At 38.2% G+C, this 27888-nt stretch overlaps 1 protein-coding gene and 1 long non-coding RNA gene across 2 annotated transcripts in view; one reads left to right on the forward strand and one right to left on the reverse strand.

Moving 5' to 3' along the window:
• LOC143887515 (uncharacterized) overlaps positions 1 to 17586 on the forward strand; it is a 32615-nt gene extending 15029 nt beyond the window's left edge. The window contains exons 7-12 of the mRNA XM_077391597.1: positions 724 to 785; positions 869 to 948; positions 1074 to 1147; positions 1243 to 1271; positions 16986 to 17031; positions 17195 to 17586. Coding sequence (XP_077247712.1) covers positions 724 to 785; positions 869 to 948; positions 1074 to 1147; positions 1243 to 1271; positions 16986 to 17031; positions 17195 to 17199 — 296 coding nt within the window. The 3' untranslated portion in view covers positions 17200 to 17586. The remainder of the gene's footprint in view (positions 1 to 723; positions 786 to 868; positions 949 to 1073; positions 1148 to 1242; positions 1272 to 16985; positions 17032 to 17194) is intronic.
• A 3761-nt stretch (positions 17587 to 21347) lies between these two features.
• Positions 21348 to 23595, reverse strand: LOC143887411 (uncharacterized). Its single transcript, XR_013254163.1, has 2 exons — positions 23343 to 23595; positions 21348 to 21830 (listed from the first exon to the last, which is right to left on the reverse strand). It is a non-coding gene; the product is annotated as an uncharacterized LOC143887411 (long non-coding RNA).
• Positions 23596 to 27888: the final 4293 nt, after the last annotated feature.

Here is a 27888-nt window from a genome sequence, read left to right on the forward strand (position 1 = left end):
TAATATCCGCATCATTTGAATCTATTGTCCAACAGGGCCTTGGAGAAAATTTTGATAATAGAGCACTGGTCATCTCTTTACTCAAATTTTCGTATACGTATGATTTGAAAAGTGTTTACTACACGTTTTGAAGGTTAGGATATAGAAAAACGTTTTTTTAATTAATCTTGGAATTCGTGAGAAAAACTGAAAATTTGAATGCAATAAAATTTGTTGCTATTTCATTCAACTTGCAAAATTGAGACCATTTATTGGTTATTTAGAAACCATTCAATCTGTGGTTGCCATGCCATTTATCATGGAAATTGGTATTATTGGTTTGCTGATTGGTTATCTATTATTTTTCTTTGATTTCTGTGGGGCCTCTTTTACTCCGTCTACTTCAACTTCAAATTTCATTGTTTAGTCGTTGCAATTCTGCAATTAAGCTGAAATGCAAAAAAAATAAAAATAAAATTCTGCAATTAAGTTGAAATGCTGTCTAAGGTAGTCTTTCACTCGGCATTTCAAGTAGGAGGAATAGACAGATGTTATCTCCATTCTGCATATCTATTTGCTCGTATGCTGTTTGGGTGCCACATGGGCAGATGTGCCAGTGGTTCACTGACTTTTTTTCAAGCACCTTCAATGATTTTAGCACTAGTAGAGTTTAAATGTATTCCGCAATACAAGACAGCGCTTGTGGACGTGTTTGAATTAAAGATGCTAGGGTTGTTGTGGCAGGCTCCTCTCCTCAAGATTTTATGCACACCTTACCAAGTGGCAAGCGCCCTTTGTCGGCACTGGTAATTTCAAAATATTTGTAATTAAATGCAGTCTTTGGCGCTACCTGCTTGGAATGCTCTTACATTCATTTTGGAAGCTGCAGGGAGATGATGCGCTTTATTCTGATCCAAGAGGGTATCCTCGTGCTCGTCTTGACGCTTCTTTTCCGGCTGCAGGCTCAAGGTTTCTTGTTTAACTGGCAGAAGTTGACACATGGCTTTTATGCATTTTCTTTTGTATGCATGCATATTGTTTCAGAAGATTGTGTTAATTTATATATAATGTGATTTTTGCTTTTGCTATTTTAGTTATAGCACATTGTCACATAGCATGGCTGGGGCTTCTCTCCCATATTATCACCAGCCAGGTGCTGGCTATGCAGGTATTTTTTGGCTTTATGTGGTTCTTAAATTGTATTTGACATTGGATTTCTGAGAGTTTGAATTGTAACTCGGTGTTCTTGTATTGGTGTATCAGGCATGGCTTACCCTTCTACCTCATTCCAGGTTTGTCCTGTACATTCATGAAATTAACTTTTTTTTTTAATTTTTTTTCTGCATTTTATGTTATATATATATATATATATATATATATATATATATTTGAAATGGTAAAAGAATGAATTAATAAAGAGAATCGAGAAGGTCCTCAAAGGAACAAACATGAAAGAATAGATACAAAATAAACCAAGAAATCAGGGGGGAAGGAAATCAAACCATTCCAACCTCCCCCTAACCACACCATCCCTAGCTAGAGAGTCTGCTTCAGAATTAGCAGATTTCCTTACATGATTAAATACAATAGAGGATCCTTGAGTTAAATCCTCAATTTCCTAAAAAAAAGAGGAAAATCTCCAAGGGGGAACCGCCGAACCTGAAAGCCACCGCACCATATTTTTAGAATCACCCTCTACAATTGTCTTACTATAAAGAGCCTTTTCAATTTTTATAATTCCTTGATACATCGCTTTAACCTCCGCCTCAGTTGTATCACCAACTCCAATAGGGCCAGAGAAGGACCATAAAACCAACCCAAAAGAGTCTCTACATAGACCTCCAATGCCTGCCGGCCCTGGATTGCCCAAACTGGACCTGTCAAAATTGAACTTGAGACGATCCACCGACAGAGGCCCCCAACGTTCAATGATTCAAGATCTAGCTTCCCTTTCATTGCACACTATTTGCCATCCCTCCCATAAATCAAAGGCCGAGACAAATTGAAACAATGAAAGGCTCTTCGCCCAAGCAATAGAAAGAGCAATTACTTTGATATAGAGCCAATATGGAGATTTGGCCACCCCAATAAAGACTCTAGAGTTTCTCTCATTCCAAATAACCCACCATGTGGAAAGAAGACAAATATTCCATAACGCCTTCCCTTTTATCTTCCAAGGGATACTCTCCCAGTAAGTCATTAAATCAGGGATAGACCGAGCAAAAACCCAACATATTCCAAACCGCACAAGAATGCGGCTCCACACCTCTCTAGCCACCTTACAGTGGATAAATATATGGTTAATAGATTCACCATCTTCTAAACATAAGGGGCAATGGTCCACGAGCGACATGCCCCGTTTCCAAAGAAAGTCAATCGTTTGGATCCGGCCATGAACCACCACCCACCCAAAGAAACTAACTCTAGGACAATGAAATTTCCTTACCTTGGCTGAGATAAAGGGTGCACTGTCGGGCACAAGATGATGATAGAAGGACTTAACAGAAAAGATGCCAGATGAATTCCAAATCCATACTCTCTTATCACATCTAGATCTTTTGATGTAGCATCCCCCAATCAACTTTAAAAACTGGGAAACTGAATCCAACTCCCTATCGAAAAAAATCCTTCTAAAACTCGGCACCCAATTCACAGTGCTGCCCCCCGCTCAAAGCATTCACCAACTAATGCCTCTTCCGAGAAGCGACCGCATATAAGTCAGGGAACAAAGCCATATGAGGTTCACTTGAGCACCACGCATCAACCCAAAATCTAATATGGTCCCCGGAGTAAACTTTATATCGAATGCCAACATAAAAAAGGTAACTCAACATATGAATGTCCCGTCACACCATTAGCGACTTTTTGTTATATAAGTCCATCGAGCCCCATTTACCAGCCTAGAAACCTTATTTACTCCCTATCACTTTCACCCATAATGAAGATTCCTCTACCCCAAACCGCCATAACCATTTTCCCAAAAAAGCATGATTGAAGTCTCTAACTCTTCTAATTCCCAGCCCCCCCTTATCAAATGGAAAGCAAACAGATTCCCATTTAATTAATGGAATTCCTTTCTTATCCTTTGACCCCCCCCCCCCCCCCCCCCCGTAGAAATCTTCTCTGAATTTGCTCATTCATCAGCACTACACTCCCAGGGCACTTGAAAAGAGATAGGAAGTAAATAATGGATGTTTCCTAACACCCCTTTAACAAGTGTTAGCCGACCTCCTTTAGATACTAAATTCCTTTTCCAAGTTTCTAATCTTCTCTTGATTCTTTCAACAATGGGCTCCCATAATACTTTATTGGGTCTCCCAACTCCTAGGGGAATACCAAGATAAGATGGCAGGGCCTCCACCTTACAACCCAAGATTCGGGCAAAACCACAAAATCATCTTGTGAAGAGTTCAAAGCATACAACCTAGATTTCTGGAAGTTGGTTCTCTGACCTGAAATCATTTCATAGCATCTGAGAGTGGCTTTTAAGTTCAAAATCTGATATTCCACAGGAGCACAAAAGAGAAGGGTATCATCTGCAAATTGGAGTAATGACACTTCCACAGAGTCACGGCCGATCTTGAAACCTTCAAAGAGTCCCAAATTATTACCCTTTTTTATTAACTTGCTCAGAGTCTCGGCAATTATAACAAACAGAAAGGGAGAAAGGGGATCCCCCTGCCTTAAACCTCTAGATGATTTAAAAAAACCTCTAGGGGATCCATTAATCAGAATAGAGAACCAAGCAGAGGAAACACACTCTCTGATCCATCCTCGCCACCGGCTACCAAAACCCATCCTCCCAAAAAGGTAGTCCAAACAGTCTCACTCAACTCTATCTTAAGCTATCCAGTTTACATATGACACCACCTTTTCTAGATTTTTGATAGGAGTCAATTGCTTCATTCGCAATGAGAGAACAATCCAGTATTTGCCTCTTGCTAACGAAAGTGCTTTTACTATCCGAGATGACTAATGGAAGCACACGTTTCAGTCTATCTGCCAAAACTTTTGCCAACAATTTATACGAACATCCCACCAAGCTAATGGGATGGTATTCCGAGACTTTTGAGGCCCCCTCCACCTTAGGAATAAGGGTAATAAAAGTCGCATCCAGAGACAATCCATCATAGAATTCATTAAAGAACTGTAAAATGTCAGGCTTCACATATGTCCAGCACGATTGGAAGAACGCTAAACAAAAGCCATCGGGCCTAGGAGCCTTATCCTTACCCATAGAAAATAATCCTCCTTCTATCTCTTCCTCCCCAAAAGGTTTTTCCAAGCTCAAACACTCTTCTAATGATAGGTTAGAAAACTCAACTCCTCGGGAATGGGTCGAACCATGTTCTCTGATGAGTATAGAGAAGAATAGAAATCTAAGATAGCTTTAGAAATCTCTTCTTTACTATTCACCATATTTCCTTTGACATTAAGCGACTTTATTCTGTTTTTCCTCCTTCTAGCACTAGCCACAACGTGAAAATATGCCGTATTTTTGTCCCCTTCCGAGAGCCACTTTACTCTAGATTTTTGACGCCAAGAAATCTCCTCTTGAAGAAGCACACTTTTATGCTCTTCTTTTAACCTTCCCAATTCTTCCCACTCCACTTCGTCACCAAGGCCACTTTCCTCTAAGGCAGTCAGCTCTACCATGCGATTCTCAATCCAAAGATTCCTTCCATCATATTGCCGCTTCCGCTCCCCAACCCACTCTTTCAACTTTTTCTTCACATACCTCAATTTTAGGCCAATCAAAACATCAGCTGGACCTTCTGCAGAAGCAGACCACCACCAATCACCAATTTTTTCCACCATATTAGGAATGCAAAGCCACGATAATTCAAATCTGAAAGGAGGCGGCCTCCATGACTCCAATCTAGGATCAAGGATTAGAGGGCTATGATCAGAGACAGGCAAGGCTTCCTGAAGAATCTCAGGAGTTAAATCAAGCCATCCATGGCAAATAAGGAAGTGATCAATATGACTTCTACTCTGACCACGACACCATGTGAAGGAAGCCCCCGAAAGAGGAAGGTCTACTAGCTCAAACTCAACAATGAAGTCAGCAAAGGACCTCATATTATGGTTCGATCTGATGCATCCCAATCTGTCACCCATTGCTCTGATTTCGTTAAAGTCACCCCCAAGACACCAAGGATAAGCGCATAGGGCCCTAACAGAACTCAACTCCTCCCACAATAACCTGTTCTCCGATCTAAGAATAGGAGCATACACTCCAGAGAACAACCACATCGATTTATCATCCATCCTTCTAAGAGCTACAGAAATGGAGAATCTACCTCTCCATTCCTCTTGTTTAAGCCAAAATTTTTCATCCCAAGCGATCAGAATACCCCCAAAAGCACCCGATGATTTCAAAAATGAGAAATCCCACTCCGAACTAGCCCCCAAGCTCCTAATAACCCTTCAATTAATGTCTTCCAACTTAGTCTCCTTGATGCAAAACAGGTTCGGCTTTATTTCCTTCACTAACTTTTTAACTTGAATTCTCTTCTCCTAAGAGCCCAAGCCATTAACATTCCAAGACACAATCATCGTGGGATACCCTTTCTAGAGTCCCCCTCCCCTTCCTTACACTGGATTGTCGCCCACTAGGCTTTGTAAGAGCACCAGTCTCACCAACAATCCCCCCATCATACAAAATATCAGACTTCAATCTTTCTAATTCTCGACATTTCTTCTCCCTTTTTCTTCAGATCGAATCAGCCTATTAGAATGGTTATCATAGTCTCTCAGTTCTGCAATTTCCAAGGCTGATTTTAGCATCTCACCCATACCTGCATATACCAGGCCCAGTCTCTTGCCAACTGCAATAGAGTGATTTACAAAAAACTCAATAGCTTCTTCTCTAGAACCTTCCCATACCTTATTAGATGATAACCTTTGATTCAACAATAGAGAGTATGGACTGGAATTCTCGGAGCCCAGGACTCAAACAGAGATGGAGATGAAATGCCCGGCTGAGTACCCTGCACATCAACCAAAGGTGAAGGAAAAACATGACCAACTAAAGATGGATCAGGGAGCGTACCTTCTGATGAAGGACCTCAGCTCCTTCGTACTCAGACCGGATTTCACTTATATTTACAAGAGAGCTGAGGGAGCAAGGAGAAGTAAGATCCCAGGAGGGTTCTATCGGATCCTTCCCATCATCATAGCACACCCCCAAATGAGTTGCTTTAACCTGGATCTGCCACTCTTCAACTGAAAGGCACCCAACCCCATGCTGCATAGATACCTGCTTCTCAGGAAGTCTTCTAGAAAAGCCATTCTTGGAGTTTGACCGGTCAAGCACTTCGCATTTAAGCTGTCTCTATACATAGGCAGGATCAGATAATAGACGGAGCCCGCCACCATCGATGCCGAATTATCAAGAGACACTTTAAACCCAATAACTCCCTGCGGATTCAATGGCATAATAACAGGGTTTGCTTCTGACTCAATCGACTCAAAGCCTAGGGTGGTAACAATATCTTTCAAGTTTCTCCATCCAGGACGGTGAGATCCAAGCCTTCCAGACCAATCTTCGCCCTGGGACGGAGATGTAACATCCACCTCCAGACTATCTAGGTTTTCATTCGAATCGAAATGGACATCTCTCCAGTCCTCCTCGCTGAGAGATGCATCCAGACTATCTTCTAGATGCCAACGGTCCCACCTATTACTAAAAACTTGGGCTGGGCTATTCACCATCCCCCCATTATATTCACGCATAGCCATATTACCATATGGGCTCATATATAAAAACCCAGACCCAAAATCAAAGTCCCTGGACCTTGGTCCACTCAAAGAATCCTTTCTAGCCTGCCTCGGAGAAGTCGCGATTAAAATACGCTCAAAAGAGTCTATAATCGATAAAGGCCCCACCCTATTAGAGAAAGAATTATCAATACCACATACACTCCTCCACCTGTATCCAACTGGCGACCCAACCGATTGAAAATTGAAAAGACCGCCAGTGCAATTTAGCCTATCATGCGCTGGAGGTGGTATACGATAGCAACTTCTGCTATCCTGCCCCAGATCTTCTTCCCCAACCGCACAAATCTCCGACGGCCCATCATCTTCCTCCCCCGAGCTCACATCCAAATTTCCTGACAAGACTCCCAAATCCCCTTCATCATCACACAATATAAGTCAGCCGACGATTGAGAAGAGGAACATGATTCCGAGGAGTTAAACTTCCATGATCATCTCTAAAGTTTAATCCATCTAATAGAGCCATCGAGGTTTGATTGCATGGAGATTCCCGAACCAATATCTCCCGCCGTTGAAATCAGTACCAAAGCCGACACATATCCAGCTCAAGCCGAACACGAGGAATCAAGATCCAAAAATTTCCCTACTCGCTCACCAATTCTTCTGAAATTATCTTCACGCCATGCTTAGGGTGGAACCCTTGTGATTCTCCACCAGCACATAGAGCCTTCCTTTGGGAACTTTTCATCCCATGGAAGAAGCGCAGTAAAAGGGGAATTAGTCGTAGACAACCACACCGCTTTCACTTGAACCTTATTAGCCCCCAAAGGTGCGAAAATCATCACCTCAAGGGGATCAATCTTGTATACTGTCGACGATCTCAGCCCAGCTTTGCGACAAAGCCAACTTTCCAGCGCATCCAAATCACCACTCTAGCCCTGTCTGATTCTTCCCCACAAAGAAAAATCAGCATTTCCTATCGATTTCAGGGGAATAGACTCGAGATTAAACGAGATCCCATCAGACGACTTCAGGAAAAAAAATCTACAGCCACTTCTCCGGAATCCTCCTTCTCCGGTCTGAGACCGCTGCCATCATCAGCAATAGCACTCCTATTCACCCAGGGAAGTTGAAATCCAAGCCTAACCAGATCTTAGCACACTCTCGGCATTCCGACCGTCTCCTAAAGTTCCTGAACTTACATCGGATACACTTCCAGTCGCCCAAACCCTCTCTTCTTCTCAGACTCACCCGCTCTATTTTACGATCCTTCTTTGAGAGGGTACGACACTCTCTCCCCGCTTGAGATTCCCTCAACACCATCGGGTACTTTCAGATGGGGGGCGATTTATCACTGCCCTTTTTTTCTCGTGCGAGAATTTAACACATTCAAAACATGTTTAGTATATAAGTTTTTTTGTTATTTTTATTATTAAAAATACACTATCACTCAATAGGAACATTAAGATATTTCATTCATAAAAAAGAAGAATAGAAAATGGGATACCAAAATAACACAGAGACTCTTTTTATTCCCTCCTTAGCAATTGGATCCATCTCCAAAACATAATGCACCCACGCTTAACCTAATATAATCTCAACTTCGACTTGACTAATGGATCCTATGCTTGAGCCAACTCTAGCTAACTTTTTACTACCCCACGCCATTCCATGGACATGCTTTTTGATAATAATTTACTCCTTTTCCTCACAAAATCTTCATGCCACTTTCATATTGGAGCTCTCACCATTGATCTTAAGACCCATGTGGTTTTAAATTTTCATCGAAACCGACACAAAACAACATAAATGTTTCTTTTTCTGTCCCCAACGAAACGAAATCTCAAGGATTCATTCCACTTCATTATTTCGTTCAAAATTTCGACTGAAATGGTCGAAACTACATAAAAAAAATGGAAAGATGTTCCGATTTACAGCGTATAAAACTATTTTTTTTTTCAAAACAAAAAAATCCTATCTTAATATGCTGTAAATCGAAAAAAATAAAGTAACATACTTAAAAGTTTTAGGCTGAAACCCGTCATCGCCAACGTTGTGTCCATCTTTCCTTTGATTTGTTGCATTTGTAGATAAATTGTCATTCATATGTAAATGATGCAAATAGTGATGCCAATACCAATAGCGAAGGTAGAAAACCATTTAAGATTTTTTTATATTTGTCAACATGCTTTGTGGTTCATCCTAGTTGAATCGAATGTGAGCATACCGTTCGTTTCAATGTAAAGAGTCACGAGAATTTCCTAGTTGTGGGTCATACAAATAACGAGTTTATGACTGAGCACATAGAAAGGGCGGCCTAGTGCATGAGGCTCTCGCCATTGTAGGGACTGAGCACAAAAAGGGGAAATATTTTTTTAGCCATTTTACTTTGCTTTTCATTTCATTTCATTAATTTAGAGAATGATATTTGGTTGGTAGCATCGTTGGACTGCATACCAAATGTTAGATCGGCATGGGACCAATACCACCTTATAACTCTATGTAGTATTGACGTAGAGTTGGGGTTCTTAGAGGGATGCCTAGTCGTTTGTGTTGCATGGATTTGTATTTGCGTGTCGGGATCTGACGCAGATTCGAGGTGCTGGATTCGGCAAACCCAAAAAAGAAGGATCATGGACTCAATCATTTTTATTGATTGAATAAAAATGATTGAATCCATGATAAACAATAATATATATATATATATATATATATATATATATATATATATATTTATGAAAAATTTGAGGGTGGAGGGTCGAGACATTAGGGTTTTTATTAAGAGAGTTGAAGAATAAAGGGGAAGGGGGTTGATTTTCGAGGGTATAGAGTCGAGGCGTTAGGGTTTTTATTAAGAGAGGATGGGATGTGCTTTTATAAAAAGAAGTTAGGAAGAAAAAGCGTTTAAAGGGAAAATATAAAAGATTCACATTTTAAAAGTCAATAATGTGTTGGATTTGCTTGAAAAAACATGATTCATGTGGGACGCGGCTACGACAAGAATCCAGATGTGTTCCACTCTAATCCATGTCCGATTCGTGTGTTGAAATGTGTCGACATGGATTCGGCATAGAGGGGCAAAGAACTCATGCAACACAACTAGTCGTTGTACTTTCTTATACTTTGTTACATTGTACTTCTTTATTGACTTTATTATTCAAAAAATATGCGACAACGCACGTCATTTGGTGTTCGATGTGATTGATCCATTATGGATGGTTTTCTTGCTTATGTGATGATTTTAAAGTATGTATTGTGCGTATCTAGCATTTCCCGAAGGTCCAGTTTAAAATCAAGGTTTTAAATTTCGGTTTCGGCTTCGGATTCGGACCCACGGAAATGGAAATTTTTCGGTTTTGGTTGGAAATTTCAGTGGAAATCTTGTAAAATCACGGAAACCTATGAAAAATATGCAAATGATAGAATTTAAAGATGAAACTTCAGGAAATGCTAGAATAAGCACAAATACACACTTAGAAATCATTATATAAACAAGGCAATCATCCATAATAGTTCAATAACATCGAGCGCCTAGTGACATGACATGTTTTGTCACGCATGTTTGATAATTCAGTACACACTATATTTCACATGTAATTCATATGAATATGTATACATAGTACATACACCACATTTCACATGTAATTCTCTCTCTCTCTCTCTCTCTCTCTCACACACACACACACACACACACACACACATATAACTATATGTGACACGTACTGATGGAGTATGAAAATAATGCACTTACTATTTTTGTTTTGGTATGCGTTTTTGTTTTTGTATTGTCTCGATGGGAATGGAAATGGCAACATTTCAATAGTTTTGTGTCGGTTTTGGTGTTCTTGTTGAGACCTACATATTGAAAAGGAGAAATAACATTAGTAGTTCGTTGGATAGGTCATAACATACTAGATGGCGCAGATGCACACCATGGTTTAAAGCAGTGTTTAAAAACTCCTTGACACGACAAGGAACTCCCCCGAGTCGACAAGGATTTTTCTTGGCCGTGTTCCGCGTTGCACACATCCGCGTTCCGCGTTTTGCCTTGTAGAGTCAATAAAAACTTCTTTGACTCTCCCGAGTTATGACCGCGTCAATTGCGTTCTTGGCCGCATTCGTGCCGAGTTGACAAGGATTTTTCTTGTTCGCATTCCGCGTCACATCCGCATTTTTAAACACTGGTTTAAAGTATCAAATTCCATTTTTTTTTGTATTGATTTATGCATTAGGAAATGCATATAGGGCCCGTTTGGATGCAGAGAAGATTTTGATTTGGATTTCTCACATTTGCAGCCCTTTTTGCATTGTAATTTGGATCCAATCAAATTCTTGGATTTCCAATTCAGCAACAGTCAGTGAAAAAAAATCAGATTTCCAAATAAGCTGTGCAAATAAGAAATTGGAAATCCACAGATCTGGGAGTTTCCTTCACCCTCTTTGCCTCTCAACCTCTCCTCTCCATAGGAAGTACTCTCTCTCTCTCTCTCTCTCTCTCTCTCTCTCAAAACGAGCTGCCGGATCTATTCATTTTGTATTCAAAACTCAATTCCAAATCCAAATACAATATATGAGGTATCCAAACGGGCCCATACTTCATTCTTTGTATCGTCAACCTAAACATCCAAGTTGTATTACGTAATACATCTTGGAAATGGCCTATACTCTTAAACCATGCTCCCCTCGTAGGGATTGGGTAACGGCATTCCAACTAACGTCCAGGCGACCAAACTTTAGAGCCCTACCCATTAGATGGCATGGGGATGGAGGTGGTTCTACTACTACATGGGAGATTCCTTGAGGGGTGTTGTTATCAAATTTAGACAATTTTATCATCAGGGTGTCATTATCAAGTCCAGGTGCAAATATTACTTTGTGGCATTCTTATTGTGGGAGTGCCATTATCAATAGTGGCTATATCTCATCAAACACTTGACATAAGGTGATTTTGCTTAATTGAAGGATGAGCCACAATCATTTTCCATGTTTTCACAGGAGTCCTAGTTGTAGAAGTAATGAGACGAGTTATAGTAGGATTACTTGGAAAGTTCATGTAAAAATAAGAATATTGGTATTATTTAGTAAGTTGAAAGAGTATTTGGACACTTGTCAATTTCCTATTGGTAGAGATTAGAGCCTGAAGATTTTTTAATGTTTTGAGTTTGGAGAAAATGAGGTTGTCTTATGCAACTACAAGTAGGATTAACATGTTTTGAATTTGGAAACATCATTATTAGGAATCACTTCGAATCAGATCAACTTATGTCTTGGTCACGATTCGTTGAGATTTCTTATTGGTTACGTCCTTTTTGGAACCCGCTTTCTAAGTTTGGGTCGCTATCCATTTTGAATTGGGCCGTCCATGGGAGTGTCCGAGGTCCTACTTACATTGTACACAGTTAGGGCTTGGGGTTAGAGGTGGGAAGAAATTTTATAGAGGAGAATCTCCATCGAAACAAAAAGTGGGGAAATGAAATGTTGTTTGTTGTTTTGATTATCCTTCTATAATATCACAAAAATACTTCTTATGAATAAACATAAATGAAACAATTAAAAACTGTAATTCAACGCAATTATGAAGGGTATTTTTGTACATTGGCATGCTCCATTCTGATCTAGGACACTCCTTTCAATTTTCTGGCAACGTCTGGCTCATGATCCGAAATAATTTCGGACCTTAGTATATGTATCTAGTGGACACGGTTGGGATCCAGCTGTTGTGCCCAAATCCTGGCCGTTACTGTTTGGATCCTTTTGAACTTGAATGGGACTGAACTTCCCCCCTCTCCGATGGCGTTTGCAACTTAGTTGAATGAGATTGAACTTCTTGCTCGGTTGCCAGCTTTTGCTCCGGAGATCCTTTGCTTGCTTGTGAGTGTACACTAAATTCTTTTCATGCTTTCTCTAACCCCCCCCCCCCCCCCCCCCCCCCCCGCCCGCCCAATCCCCTTTCTTCTCCTCTCCTTAGCCAACTTTCTTTATTTTCTTTACGAACCTGGTGCAAACCTAGGGTTTGCAGGTTGACTTCTGTGAATTTAGGAGCATAATATGTGTTCTAATTTTATAAAAAAACAACAATATGCATTCCTAACATCATATTAAACATCCTATAAAATTCAATTACAACCAAGATTTTATAGGAAATCATAACCATGTGCATTCACTCATCAAATAGTAACAACCAGCTGGCTACGGGAAGAAATATAATATATCTCAAATATTGTACTATAAAAATCAGATTTGTGAATTAATCTAATCTATGGCTCATATAGTACTTGCAACTAGCTATGGTGGCAATGGGGTCAAAGGCAAGGTGATGGAGAAATAATAGGGTCTAGGAAAGATTAGGTATGGGAATGTAAAACATGATGGGAAAGGTTCAAGAAAGTTATATTGAGGGAAAGAGGGGCTGATCGTAGCGAAGTTAAGGAGAGATGATGAAAAAAGGGTTCAAGATCTAGAAAGATCAAGATCAGGAAAAGAAGGAAAGATTCATCATATCCATATCAAAGAAAGAAAAGAACAAGATCCAGAAAAGATCGAGATAAAAAAAAGGGGAATGAAGATCGGGACAAGAAAAGATAAGGGGAAAAAGAATACAATTTATAAACCCAAGCAGGAAGAGTGAAAAAGGTGAAAAAGATGGAGCAATTTATAAAACCATCCGGGAAGGGTGAAAAACGAGAAAAGATGGAACGATTTATAAATCCAACTAGAAAATGTGAAAAATAGAAAAATGTAGGAAAATGAATGTAGTATGTAAGAAGGGAGAAAGGGAATGATGAATGCATGATGTAAGAAGGGTGAAGAGGGATATGGAATAGTCGAAGAGGGGAGGAGAGGAGAAAGTAGGGGAGAGAGGGGGGAGGGTGTACCTTGAACAAGAGGGGCTTTTTTTTTTTACATTTTTTTCAAGATTCTTCTAGGGCTTCCTCCCTTTGATCTTTTTTATGTCGGGGTTGAGGGTTTTTTGCCTCGTATTTACTAAAAATAGTAAGTCTATATTTTTAATGGCTGAGGAATAAATCTAACGATTTCTAAGATGACTGGATAACATCAGGTACCCTCATTTAGGAAGAACTCCTTGTTCTGCATCGTTGCGAAGTCATCGTAGATGCACTACATCCATCCACGAACAACCGATTAGTAAATGATCTCTCCAACGAACGTGACATTATCAGTGAAATCCACAGTACATCTCCGTCGTCTGGATGTCCATGTCGTAAACTCCCGAACGTAATGAAGCAATGTTGGTAAGCCCAGGCATATCTCCAAAAGCGTGTATGATGAATGAATCCAATCATGAACCAATTGCAACAGAGGAACGTGGTCACTAGAAGCCCCATGCTGTAGAAATGATCTCCCGATGGTGCTGATTAGTGACTACCTTGTTCCTCTCAAAACCCAGTCGATGGCCACACAATGACTCAAAGGAATGGGGAATAGAACTTGGGATCTGCAGCTTTGATACTACTTTGTTGCGGACCTAGGGTTTGCAGGTTGACTTCTGAGAGTTTAGGAGTATAATATGACTTCTAATTCAATAAAAAAAAAACTACAGTATGCGTTCCTAACATCATATGAAATATCTCATATGATTCAATTACAGCCAAGATTTTGTAGGAAATGATAACCGTGTGCATTCATTCATCAAATAGTAATTAACTTAGCCCATGTAGGCTCCATATGTCAAATCTATAACAAAACAGCTGGCTATGAAAAATATAATAGATCCCAGATAATGTATGATGAAAATCAAAACATCTGGCCACGAAAAATATATTAGATCTCAAATAATGTACGATAAAAATCAGATTTGTGAAATAATCTAACCTATGGCTTATATAATACTTACGGGTGTCTATGGTGCAGTGGTCGGCACTAGGGCCAAGGCAAGGTGATGGAGAAGCTAATATGATCTAGGAAATATTAGGTAAAGGAATGTGGAACGGGATGGGAAATGTTCGAGAAAGCTAGATTCAGGGAAAGATGGATTTGAAAGGGAATGAATATAGGATGTAACAAGGGAGAATAGGGAGGGAGGGGCTTCTTCAAGATTCTTGTAAGGCTTCCTCTTTTTAAGTTTTTTATATGGGGACCGAGGGTCTTTCGCCTTGTATTTATTAAAAATAGTAAGTCTATTCTTACTAAAAATATCAAGTCAACATCTTCTACTTAAATAGTCAGTTTGGGATTACTAAAAAATAGTAAACCCATATTTTTAATGGGTAATGTAAGGGCTTTAGGCTAAGTGATGGTAGGCCTCACAAAAAAGGTGAGGAAGGTAGGCCATGGGAAAAATGGTATGGTGGGCCATAGGTGATGTGGACATCCCCTATATCTAGGCTAAATAAAATGCTAATAAAAGAAAATAATACATTTTCAATAGTCCTATAGGAAAAAAAAGTCAAATGGCTGCTAAGATGATTGAATCACAACAGATCCGTTATCTGCTAAAGCCTTGCTGACCGAGTCTGTCGACCTCTAGCTACAGCCTCCCTCCAACCCGTCGACCACCATAACCACCCCTCACCCGCGCAAACCTTTGACCATTCTCAAGCCCTCCTATACCTACTCAGAAATCTCACGTATCTTCACCCCCACGACTGCTATGAAGCCTCCGATCTGTAGCCTTTTCAAAATAGCCTACGACTCAAACCATACCTCTGTATAAACCTTTCCCACTAGATCCTAACACTTGCGGCAACCTTAAACCACTGAAATCCCACCCTTTAACCTTCAAACCCCTATTCTACTAAAATCTGGCCTGCAATCACCCAGATCTAGACAAGTCCTCTATCCTATCTCTTTTAGATTCCAGCCTGTCCTAATTCACCCCAAAACCTGATTTAAACATGCTTCAAAATAACTATTTTAGATCTGTAACAGAGTTTTGTTGCAGAGTTAAATTCCAGATGTGTTGTGTTTTACTACAGACCTTTTGCAGATTTTTTAAAAATAATTCTGTCCAGCGTCAACTGTCCAGATTTCAGTTCAGCCCTTGATAAGATTTGTCACAAGTATATTCACCCATATATCTTAGTTTTTTACAGATTTGTTTACATTTATGTTTAAAACTCTGTTACCTATACAGATCTGTGACAGTTCACTTATATAAATTCAGAGCTAATTTATTTCCGCCTGAAACTTTATTCTGAAATTTTCTTTGTTAAAAAAGTCTACAACTGAGAACTGTTCATATCTTAGACCTGTCCAATTTGTCCCTTTTACACCTGAGACTACTTTGAATATTCAATACCATTATACAAAAATGAATTACATCTGTTTCGGATTTTATATTAAAGGCAGACTGTTTTCATCTGTAGTTGTCCATTTTTTTGACTAAAACAGTCCATAAATTTTCAGATTTCAGTTTGGATATCTCATATTTAATTGATATTGAGCCTGTTTATTTATTTATTTTGAATGGTAATCTTGAGCCTCTTTATTGCGGGAGATCACACATCATTTGTAGTCCTGCGTCATCCTCACCTTTAAGTGCTTCAGTAAAAGACACAGGAAATATTGGTAATTTTTGACGTGTGTTGGTGTAAAACATGGCTGGCTCCAGTTTTTACATGGGGAGGCACCATAAAAACTGATACTTCGACATGGTGATACATAAATCATGTTTTCATATGAAAATGAGTTCATAAAAGCGTCAATTATTGATAAATATAAATAGATTAATAAAATCCATTTTTTGAATGGTTAGATTAATAAAACGCATTAGAACTGTATAAATAGCGCGTATTTTACAGTGGAAAAGAAAAAGAAAAATGTAAATTATGGTCTTTGCTGAGAACTGTATCAACTTGTCTGTTATGACAGTTATTTTAAGCTTGTTATTATTACATTGCTTCTCTTAGGATTTTGTAGAAGTCCTAATCCAAAATACAAATACCCACACTGCAATGCAATTTTCAACAACATATAGTCGACTATTTTGCATGAAAAATCTTCCAAACCCAAAAAACCAAACTTTAAATGAGCATAAATGGAACTTTACATATTCAGAAACCCTTTTGGACCATTAATGTGTTCTTTTATCGAAGAGACCACCATTAAGAAGATCGTCTCCTAAACCCCTTCCTTAAAGCTGTCGACATGGTTCAAACCTTTTATGATTCTCTCTGCCATTCCATGCATTATGCTTGATCTTTGAAGCTACTGGTTGTTTTTTGTGTTTATTTGATAGTAATCACATATTTGATTTAACATGTGTTTCATAATGAGTTAAATTTTTATGTTAATTCTCTCTTGCACTGGTTCATCTTTTGCAGACAAGGCAAGGAGTTGCTCCATATGGAGGTGGCCTTTACCCGAGATGTAAGTTCTATATGCTTTTTATTTGCTACTACAATTTGGATTTGACCCCATTTTTCATTCAGTTGTTTCTACGATTATATGGGTAGATTTTTTCGTATATTCAGTTATTTCTTGTTTGCTCACCTATCCTCATCGGCTCGTCTGAATTTACTTCTGAACACAGACTGATGCCTTTGATACTGTTAGAACACTGGATTCTTCTGACCGCCGTCATCCTGACAGCACCGCTCTTGTTGCTGATGCCGATATTCTGAAGTTTCTATTGAAGGTTGGATTTTCAAAACAGAGGGTTTTCAAAGCCCAAAAGTATACAAACAAGGGATAGTTACTGTTCTGGTTCACTAAATTTTTACATTGCAATGAACTCCTTTAGCTGTTCTATTTTTCTTCCTCCCTTTCAAGTGAACTGTAATCTGTAGCTATTTTTCAGGGCCTTTTGTATTTAATCAGAAGCATGGTTGAAGGATGATTCACATGTTTTACTTGATTACCTGGGTTAGCCGTTTTTGTTTACTATATTTTTGTGAAAAATAGATGTTTTTATGACTAAATTCTTATTAGGTATAGAGTTTGAGCTTAAAAATTAATAGATAATAATGATCTCACAGTGCTATTATGTTTTAATTTGATCTTATTTGTTGATGGGGCATGAAGACATCTTTGGAAGGCATTAAATGCCTTTGCTAGGGACCATCGCAGAAGACATCTCGTGGGCTGGCTGTTGCATCGTAGAGTTTCCACATTGCCTCAGATTTTGTCTTATTCATTTAATCCATCTGAGGTGACTTCTCTCTCATGCAGCAGCCAGTCTGCAAAATGCCTTCTGCAATGGTCCCTAGCAAATCCCAGTAGTAAGATTATATGCGAATAATTTTTAGTGTTGTGGAAAGAGGGACCAACTCCATAGATCTTATTTGCAAAATAAGGACTGATTTTGGTAAGCATCTAAAGATGCTCTTAAGCTTTCTGTTATTCTCTATACGGCTTACCTATTAGTTTAGGGGGGAATGCTAAACTGAAGGGAAACATCTGTTGGATTGGAGACGGCTTCAAAATTACTAAATACCTATTAGTTTAAGAGGAATACTAAACTGAAGGGCGCCCTTGCAGAAACTCGTTTGGAAGGCTGCCCATGCAAATACCCAGACAACACTCCTTTGTTTCATTAATGACACTCCCCACTCTTTAATTTACTCTTTTATAGTCAGCTGCTAGTGTCTTCTACTATTCCTAAAAACCTTTCAATTGTCAAATAAAAAAGTGTCTAATTAGGGTTTGTCTTTGACAAAACAGAGGTGGTCCAAATGAGAGAGTACTCTAAATAAGGCAAATGACGGAATAACATTCGGTAGAAAATGAATATCGATACAAGCTTTCTCCGAATCGGAGCTATGGTGATGTTTAGGCTTGCTTCAAGGGAAAGCCCAATCCTCCTTTCATTAAAAACAGAATTCCTAATATCACTCAATCAACCACTTTACGTAACACTTCTTAGACTCCTACTTCTACTCACACACTCATCCCAAACCAAAACTCAATCTCTAGGAGAAATATCCCAAACCAATAGACTCATCTCTTGTTTGGACACCTAGAAGCAACATTTATCTACAACACCTATTTAACATCCATGTAGCACAAGTAAGCATCATTCCCCCTCCCTTCGAAGATTGGCCCTCCAAGTTAGCATCAATATTCCGAGTTTCTTTCTCCTTCACTTCTTCTGGACATAACCCTCCATCAAATAAAGGTTTTGTGTCTTGCACCTATGTATCGCAGAGAACCTTTCGTCAAATTTTAAATCTCACCAGGCAACCCAAGAGAAGGAAGGGGGTGGGATTAGGTAACAATTTTTTTTGCCCTTGTTAATTAAGAAATTAAAACAAATGAGCAAATTGAAAAGGGAAATGATTTCTGCGCTCTAGTGTTTTGATAAACATGCGCTCCACTTGTTCGTCGTGTAGCATTTAAAGGGATGTAAGAGGAAATAACGGTTCTCAAAAAGCTCTTTAAAACCCTTTAAATACTACGTGACAAACAAGTGAGCGCATGCTTATCAAAACATTGAAGTGCTGAAATCATTTCCCATTGAAAAATATGCACAACGGAAGATAAAAACATAATGCACAAGTAATGCAAAAATAGAGAGACAGAGAGAGAATAGAGTGCACTAGGATTTTATAGTGGTTCGGTCCTTAGATCCATACTAAGGCCGACTCCACTCCACCAAGGTAGCCGTTGGAGTTCTAATGGCTAGAAAATTTGCCAGGCACGGTTGACAGGTCCTACTTGTTCGACCGGCAAGAGGCTTCTAGAAGTTTTTTTTTTTTTTTTTTTTTCAACAGCAAGCCAATCTCGGTCTATCGGAGAGGGGTCGGTCGACCGGCCCAATACAATTTGCACATGCTTAGGATTTTCAATGAGATCTTTTGGGCAAGGGTCCATGGTCCTTTATCTTATAATTTATCATGTTTTAAAACCTCTTTTATCTTTCCTTTGAGCATATAAATAACCTATTTCTAAGGGAATGGACTTATACAATCTAAGGCACTTGAAACAGTAGATCTTCAACTTGATTCTTCACATCAAGCCCTTGACTCCTTGGATCAACTTTAACACTCCATATAAGATTGATGAATGCTCCATTTAAGCTCCAATTTGCCTTGATCCAAACTCTCTTGATTTGCTCAAAACATATATGAAAATCTACAACTTAAGAGCAAACACATTACTAATATAAATCACTTGTGTTTGGAATCATCAAAACAAGCTTGGAAATGCAGAGGGTTGAACCATTGGGCTTACATAATTGTTGCCATGGTTTTAAATTTCAACCGAAATCCGAAATTTTGGGTTTCGGTCAAGACCGACACTGAAATGTAACATACCTGAAACGGTATTTTATTTCGTCTGAAATTTCAGAATTTCGGTCAAAATTTCACCAAAAAACCTATTTTTTAATTAATTTAATATTTTACCGACATTTCGACCGAAATTACCAAAATTACGGCCTAAATTTGGTATCAAATAAAATAATGTTTTTATCATTTCGCCGGATTTCGGCCGAAATTTCAAAATTTCGGTCGAAGTTTCGATTTCGGCGGGGCCTGAAACCGGTACCGAAACCAAATTTTAAAACCATGATTGTAGCAAAATCCTTGGGTAGCCTTTCCTCGAATTTGGGCCAGAGTAAGTCGTGTAGGTGGGGTGATTTGGGGATAATCATGCTGGAATCTACCTGATTTTGTCACAAACTCTGATTTTTTCTTCTTGTAACCGAGCAAGTCTAATGGTAGCCAATAAAGAAGTAGGTCAAAACAATTTAACATCTAACCAAATATCGTTCTTAAGCCCTCCTACAAAGCAACTGATCATGAAAGCTTCACTTAGACCCTTCAAACGATTAGCTAAAGATTCAACTTAGTCTTGTACATTGGAGACTTGTCTCAACTTAGCTAATGCGACTATCGGATCATCATACTCCGTAGGTCCGAAACATACTTCCATTGCTTGCGCAAATGCACCCTAGTCTGCCACCACACAACTTCTCCATCCATCTATGCCATTGAAGAGCTGGTCCTTCAACGTGGAAAGAAGCTATCATTATTTTTGATCGACAGGAGTCTGGTGATAAGAAAGAACTTCTCCTCTCGATAAATACACTCAGGCAGGTCTCGTCCAATGAATCAACGAAAATCCAACCGCATTGCATGGGTTTGGATAGTTTCTCCATGTGATGTATAATGAGTATCATTTTGTCGATTGACAGAGCTATTTGCCGATGCCTCTCTTTTATCACGCCCCAGATCTCTCGATGCGTACTTAGTATCCATGGTGGTGATATTGTGAAGATTGAAGCTCGGTCAGTAGTTGATGGTGTCTTGTGGAGTTCTCCTGCATACTGCTTAATACACGGCATTATCGATCAGAAGTTTCCTTTAGGCTTGCTTCAAGGAAAAGCCCAATCCTCCTTCCGTAAAATTAGGAGTCAATTTCTCATTAAAAAACTCATAATATCACCCAAACAACCTCTCTACGTAACACTTCTTAGACTTTACTTCTGCTAACACACTTATCTCAAACCATCTCAATCCCTAAGGAGGTTTATCCAACTAACAGTCTCATCTGTTATTGGGACACCTAGAAAGACACCTAGAAACAACACTTATCATCTGCAACACCTATCCCTTCAATCAAATATCTTCAACGTTCGAATGTGGAGAGAGAGAGAGAGAGAGAGAGAGAGAGAGAGAGAGAGAGAGAGAGAGAGATGTAACCCAATTGTTTCTTTGAAAAATCACAATGGGGGCATGTCAGTTACCCAATTGTTTCTTTGAAAAATTTACAATGGGGGCATGTCAAATATATCAATCCCCCAAGTAAAATTGGTTACAATACTGAAAATTAACAAATGAGACATATAATTTAATGAAATAAAAGAAAAACAAGTTAATGATCATTAATTACAGAAGAATGAGGCCCTATATATGTAGGAACAAAATTTAAGTTCATGATACTCCAATATCAAGCCATGACCATCAGTGTGAATTCAACTATTGCCACCATGAGTACTTGAAATCCACATGTTACAATCCAAGTTGCCAAGCTAGGGGTGTTAGCTCGAGCTTTCAAGGCCGATTTCACATTAATAATGAGCTTCAGGCCTTTTATACAATGCTGTCTTAATCCACATATGTACCACCTCTCTCCGCCGGTTGCAAGTGTAATTACTTCATTTTCGGTGGAGCTATGGAAGCCGGACCCTTTGAAGAAGTTGTAATTTCCAATTGGGTATTTAAAAACTGCCAAGGAATTCATTTGAAACCATTAGTTATAAATTTTGATTTTTGAATAGAAAAGCAAGTAATATTTCCTGACCAAAGGCACCATTTATTATAGGGGACTTGCTAGGCAATTTCACATAAAGCCATTTCGCGGATGGCTTTTGCATGTGAGAACAGTCACGCATGTTGACTTTTGGCAGATTTTGTCTTATTTATTTACTTCATCTGAGGTGGCTGCTCTCACATGCAAAAGCCTGATAAAATTAAGAGATTTCTATTATTCTTGGAGGATTATAAAGAGCTATATATATACAACACTGAGGGGAAAGAGATAATTGTAACTATGATAAGTGAGAAAGATGGAAATCCTAACTACTAAAGTTAGCCAACTGTTAATTTATCCACGCTACCTAATCTACCATAATTACTTAGTTACCTAGTCTAAATAATTGCTAAATCCACCCCAATCAATTTAAGATCTGATTTTAATCTCTAATAGCTCTCACATGCAAAAGCCAGCCGCGAAATGGCTTTCTGATAAATTGTCTAGCAAATCCCTTCTTATAGAATAGGGCTGCCTTGTTCTTCAATGTTTCACATTATGTTTTCACCAAAGTATAAATTGGAGGAGTGATTGCAGTATTGCACTTCGTTCCGAGAAAAGAAAAAAGAAAAAAAAAAGGCATTTGAAGGAAGTTTTGCCAAATGCCGTTCTCAGCGTTTTTTCTTTTTTCTTTTCAATTTCCCGCAAAGGAAAAAGTGCAGAAGTGATGGGGAGAAGGGTTAAAAGACCTCTCCCTATCATTTCTTAGGGGAAAAAAATTCTGTAAAACTTCTTATATCTTTAGGCCACGTTTGGATACCTTATGTTTTTGTATTTGGATTTGGATTTGAGTTTTGGAACAAAAATACATCAATCATCCTGATGCTCTGTAAGAGAGAGAGCGAGAGAGAGGAAGAGAGGGAGGGATGTTGGATATTTAGCTGCTGCAGCAGCAAGGTCGAGAGCAGCGAGGGTGAAGGTAATTGCCACAAATATTGATTTCCAAATAATGTCTTGCAGAACAGATTTGATAATCTGATTTTTTTTCCCACTACTGTAGCTGATTTGGAAATTTGAGGATCTGATCTAGTTCTAAATCTCAACTGCAAATGTGAGAAATCCAAATCTAAATCTTGTGTGTATCCAAACGTGGCCCTAAGTAATAACTAAATCCACACATCTGAAATTACACCAAAGCATTTACAATATGTGTTTTTTTTAAGAAAAAAGGGATTTGCTAGGCAATTTCATGGAAAGCCAATTTGGGATTCACTTTCCTGTAGGCAACACAGCCACCTTAGATGAATTAAATGAATAAGACAAAATCTGCCAAAAATGAGCCTATGTGGCTCTTCTCTCCTACGAACGTGGGCTGCGAAATGGCTTCCGCCATATTGCCAAGCAAATCCCCAAAAAAAGGATTATTTTGGTCTTTTTTCCCTCTATTTTTCCATTTCAAGAAAAAAAAAAACAGTTGGCTAAATTACCCAGCATATCTCCGACCCAGAAATCCAAGCCCTTTGCCCAAGCTTCATAATCAAAGCCAAGTGTCCACCACCCTCGCCCATCTCCGGCTATGAATTCCGTTGCCAGAGTGACCGCTGGAAGTACGGTTGTAGCAATGGCAAGGATGATATATATTTGGTTATAAGCCATTGAAGATGCTTCAATTAACCTATGAAGAATGAAGAAGGAAGGTGAACGGAAAGTTCCTCTATAGGTTTTATTTATAATCTTTTATTTTTTAAATTTAGACCCGATCATAATCCAATCAGAAGACGAGCATATGCTGGCTGGTGGTATATATTTTTCTGATGACTATGTCAATTAATCACTTGTGTTCTGCAATCTATAGTTGTTTAGGCTCTCGACGTAAAAAAATGGACGTAAAATTTCTTTTATGTTGTAAAATTTGTACATAAAACAAATTTTACGTCCAATTTTACGTCAAAAGAAACGGAGCCTTAAGGAAAAAGTAAAAGAAGAAGATTAAGAAAGATAATAGTATTTGTGGCCGGCATAGATTCATTGCCCCATGTGTATTGTTGGTGAGTCAATGAATCAGTTGTGTTCTGGAATGTATAGTTGTTTAAGGAAAAAAGAAAAGAAGAAGAAGACTTGGAACGATCATAGTAGTTGTTGGCATCGACTCACTATGACTTAGTCAATGAATCTGACCCTTTGCTTCTAGTCCCACCCAGGTCCAATGATCCTCGACCCTTGATCAAGGTTGATGAAAAAGGAGATTTTATACAGGGAAGTGTCACCTTATTTTAATATTTGCACAAACATAACTGTATTTTCTTCTTTAATCAGGGAAGTGTCACCTTATTTTAATATTGGGAAAATGACCAAATAGAAGCGGTTTCTACTGAGAATGACATTTCGAAAGGGCTGTTTTCTAAATCACCAATCAAGAGTGCATATGACTAAAATGCCCTTGAGTCTCTCTCTCTCTCTCTTTCCCCTATCAAATCACCTATTTGAAATGATTACATTTAGGGGAAAACAAATCCCAAAACCCACCTTTTTCCCTCTTCTTCTTCTTCCTCCCACCTACCTAAAAAACGTACGTATGAAAAACCCAAAAACCTCCATTTTTGAAACCCAAAAACCTCCATTGTTAGATGCGAAAAGCTCCATTCTATTGCTAAAAACCTCATTTTTAGATGTGAAAGCCTTCCTAACCCTTCATTGCATTGCACAACGCCTCCATTTTCAAGAAATATTGGAAAAAAACGTTATTGGATTTGGAAATCTGAAAAATCTTCACTAGAAACCACCATTCCATTGCAGAAAGCTTCCATTGAATGGAAATGTGTGTATTTTTACCCCTCTCCCTTCTCTTTCCATTATAAGGCAAGTTTATAAACTTGAAAGTTTTTCATGTTAAACTACTGTATTCCATTGCAGAAAGCCTTCAATCACTATTTAATCTTATTTAAATTACTTTAAACACTTTATAATCATTGTTATTTTACTGTAATCCACTAATTTCTTAAGTTAAACCACTATTTCACTACCATAAACCAGTACTGAAGTGGGTGTTTATAAGTGGTTTATATAGGTTCTTTGGGTAAGATTCCTCCGTAGTGGTTTATAATCGTAAGTAGTGGTTTATTAAGAGTTACCAGTGGTTTAGAGTGTTTATAATTGTGTTTATAAGTGATTTATACAGGGTAAGAAGTAGTTTATAGTGTTTATAAGGTATTTATATAGGCTTATCAGTGGTTTAGAGTGTTTACAAGTGGTTTATATAGGGTAAACAGTGGTTTATATAGGGTAAACAGTGGTTTATATAAGTTTATCAGTGGTTTAGACTGTTTATAAGTGGTTTATGTAGGCTTATCAGTGGTTTAGAGTATTTATACATGGTTTATACAGGGTAAGAAGTAGTTTATAGTGTTTATAAGTGGTTTATATAGGTTTATCAGTGGTTTAGAGTTTTTACAACTGGTTTATATAAGGTAAACAGTGGTTTATATAGGCCTATCAGTGATTTATACTGTTTATAAGTGGTTTATGTAGGCTTATCAGTGGTTTAGAGTGTTTATACATGGTTTATACAGGGTAAGAAGTAGTTTATAGTGTTTTTAAGTGATTTATATAGGTTTATCAGTGGTTTAGAGTTTTTACAACGGGTTTATATAAGGTAAACAGTGGTTTATATAGGCCTATCAGTGGTTTATACTGTTTATAAGTGGTTTATGTAGGCTTATCAGTGGTTTAGAGTGTTTATACATGGTTTATACAGGGTAATAAGTAGTTTATAGTGTTTATAAGTGGTTTATATAGGTTTATCAATGGTTTAGAGTTTTTACAACTGGTTTATATAAGGTAACCAGTGGTTTATATAGGCCTATCAGTGATTTATACTGTTTATAAGTGGTTTATGTAGGCTTATCAGTGGTTTAGAGTGTTTATACATGGTTTATACAGGGTAAGAAGTAGTTTATAGTGTTTATAAGTTGTTTATATAGGTTTATCAGTAGTTTAGAGTTTTTACAACTGGTTTATATAAGGTAAACACTGGTTTATATAGGCCTATCCGTGGTTTATACTGTTTATAAGTGGTTTATGTAGGCTTATCAGTGGTTTAGAGTGTTTATACATGGTTTATACAGGGTAAGAAGTAGTTTATAGTGTTTATAAGTGGTTTATATAGGTTTATCAGTGGTTTAGAGTTTTTACAACTGGTTTATATAAGGTAAACAGTGGTTTATATAGGCCTATCAGTGGTTTAGACTGTTTATAGGTGGTTTATGTAGGCTTATCAGTGGTTTAGATTGTTTATACATGGTTTATACAGGGTAGGAAGTAGTTTATAGTGTTTATAAGTGGTTTATATAGGTTTATCAGTGGTTTAGAGTTTTTACAACTGGTTTATATAAGGTAAACAGTGGTTTCTATAAGCCTATCAGTGGTTTAGATTGTTTATAAATGGTTTATGTAGGCTTATCAGTGGTTTAGAGTGTTTATACATGGTTTATACATGGTAAGAAGTAGTTTATACTGTTTATAAGTTGTTTATATAGGTTTATCAGTGGTTTAGAGTTTTTACAACTGGTTTATATAGGGTAAACAGTGGTTTATATAAGCCTATAAGTGGTTTAGACTGTTTATAAGTGGTTTATGTAGGCTTATCAGTGGTTTAGATTGTTTATACATGGTTTATACAGGGTAAGAAGTGGTTTATATAGACTTACCAGTGGTTTTAGAGTGGCTTATCAGTGATTTATAGTGTTTATAAGTGGTTTATATAACCCTATCAGTGGTTTAGAGTGTTTATAAGTAGTTTATATAGAGTTAGCAATGGTTTTAGAGTGTTTATAAGTTGTATATTTAGGATAACCATTGGTTTAGAGTGTTTATAAGTGGTTTATATTGGCTTAACAATGGTTTATAGTATTTCTAAGTGCTTTATATGGGGTAAACAGTGGTTCATATTTCCTTGTCATTACTTAGTAGGTCTTAGTAGTGGTTTATGTTGTTTTATGGAGACTTAGCAATGGTTGAAGTTATGCATAATTCAAAAATGGGTGCTTTACTTGTTAATTGGAATGGTTTTTTTGAATTGGTTATTTTGACAATGGTTTAATTTTGTGTAAACAGGAGAACAGTAGAACGAAGAGCTTCTTTTATCTTACACGTCGACGGCTTTGTAAAGGATGCGGTATCATTTGAATACGTTGGAGGGAAGAAGTTGCCATTAATTGTGGGTCAGAAAATAAAATTTAGAGAATTTGACACTCTAATTCACAGGAAAATTGGGACTAATCGAAGTAATGTTTCTTTATCCATCAAGTGTCGATATATTTTAGACCCATATCAGATCATCTTATACGATATTCGAGATGATAACGACCTTGATCTGGTGATGATACTTTTTGATAGTACGGTTATTAATTCTCTGAGCTTGTATGTAACTAAAGAGTACAATTTTGGAGGAAACAATTCTCCTCACCCTACGGATGTCGGTCTGCGGCATCGGTGTGGAGATCCTCCTGATGAAGGAAGATGTGGTGATGGATATACGAGTGATAGGTAAAATAGTTGATTGTTTACAATCCATTTGTGAAATTGCCTTCCCTTTATTGTTACTCACCTTTGCGTAGATGTCACGCCAACTTAAGTGAAGTTTATGAAGATCATATTTCTTACCAGAATGTTGGTGTCGCAATGATCCCTACCTCATTTGCAGACGCTTCGAGGCCGAAAATTAATTCTGTCCCTGCATCACCGAGTCCATCGGTCGTTGCTCGAGAAGGAAAAAAAGAAGACATAGCAGTAGCCATAACATACATCGGTAAATTATAGTAGAGAGCAATTGTTGAGTGCTATTCATATTCCTTCCTTTCATTTATGAATCAATTAATTTATCTCTAATTGCTACCCGATGTACAGCTGCGAAGTGGACTTGAATCAGGATTTTGATGATCCCAATTTTAATGAGACCGACACCACTAAGACCGAGTTTGAGACAACCCACCCAAGCCAATACGATGAGGAGTTTGTCTAGGAATTTTGGAGGTG

The sequence above is a fragment of the Tasmannia lanceolata genome, unplaced genomic scaffold (genome assembly GCF_043159265.1).
Source record: "Tasmannia lanceolata isolate RefF3 unplaced genomic scaffold, GAP_Taslan_0.1 ptg000012l, whole genome shotgun sequence".
Classification (NCBI taxonomy): domain Eukaryota; kingdom Viridiplantae; phylum Streptophyta; class Magnoliopsida; order Canellales; family Winteraceae; genus Tasmannia; species Tasmannia lanceolata.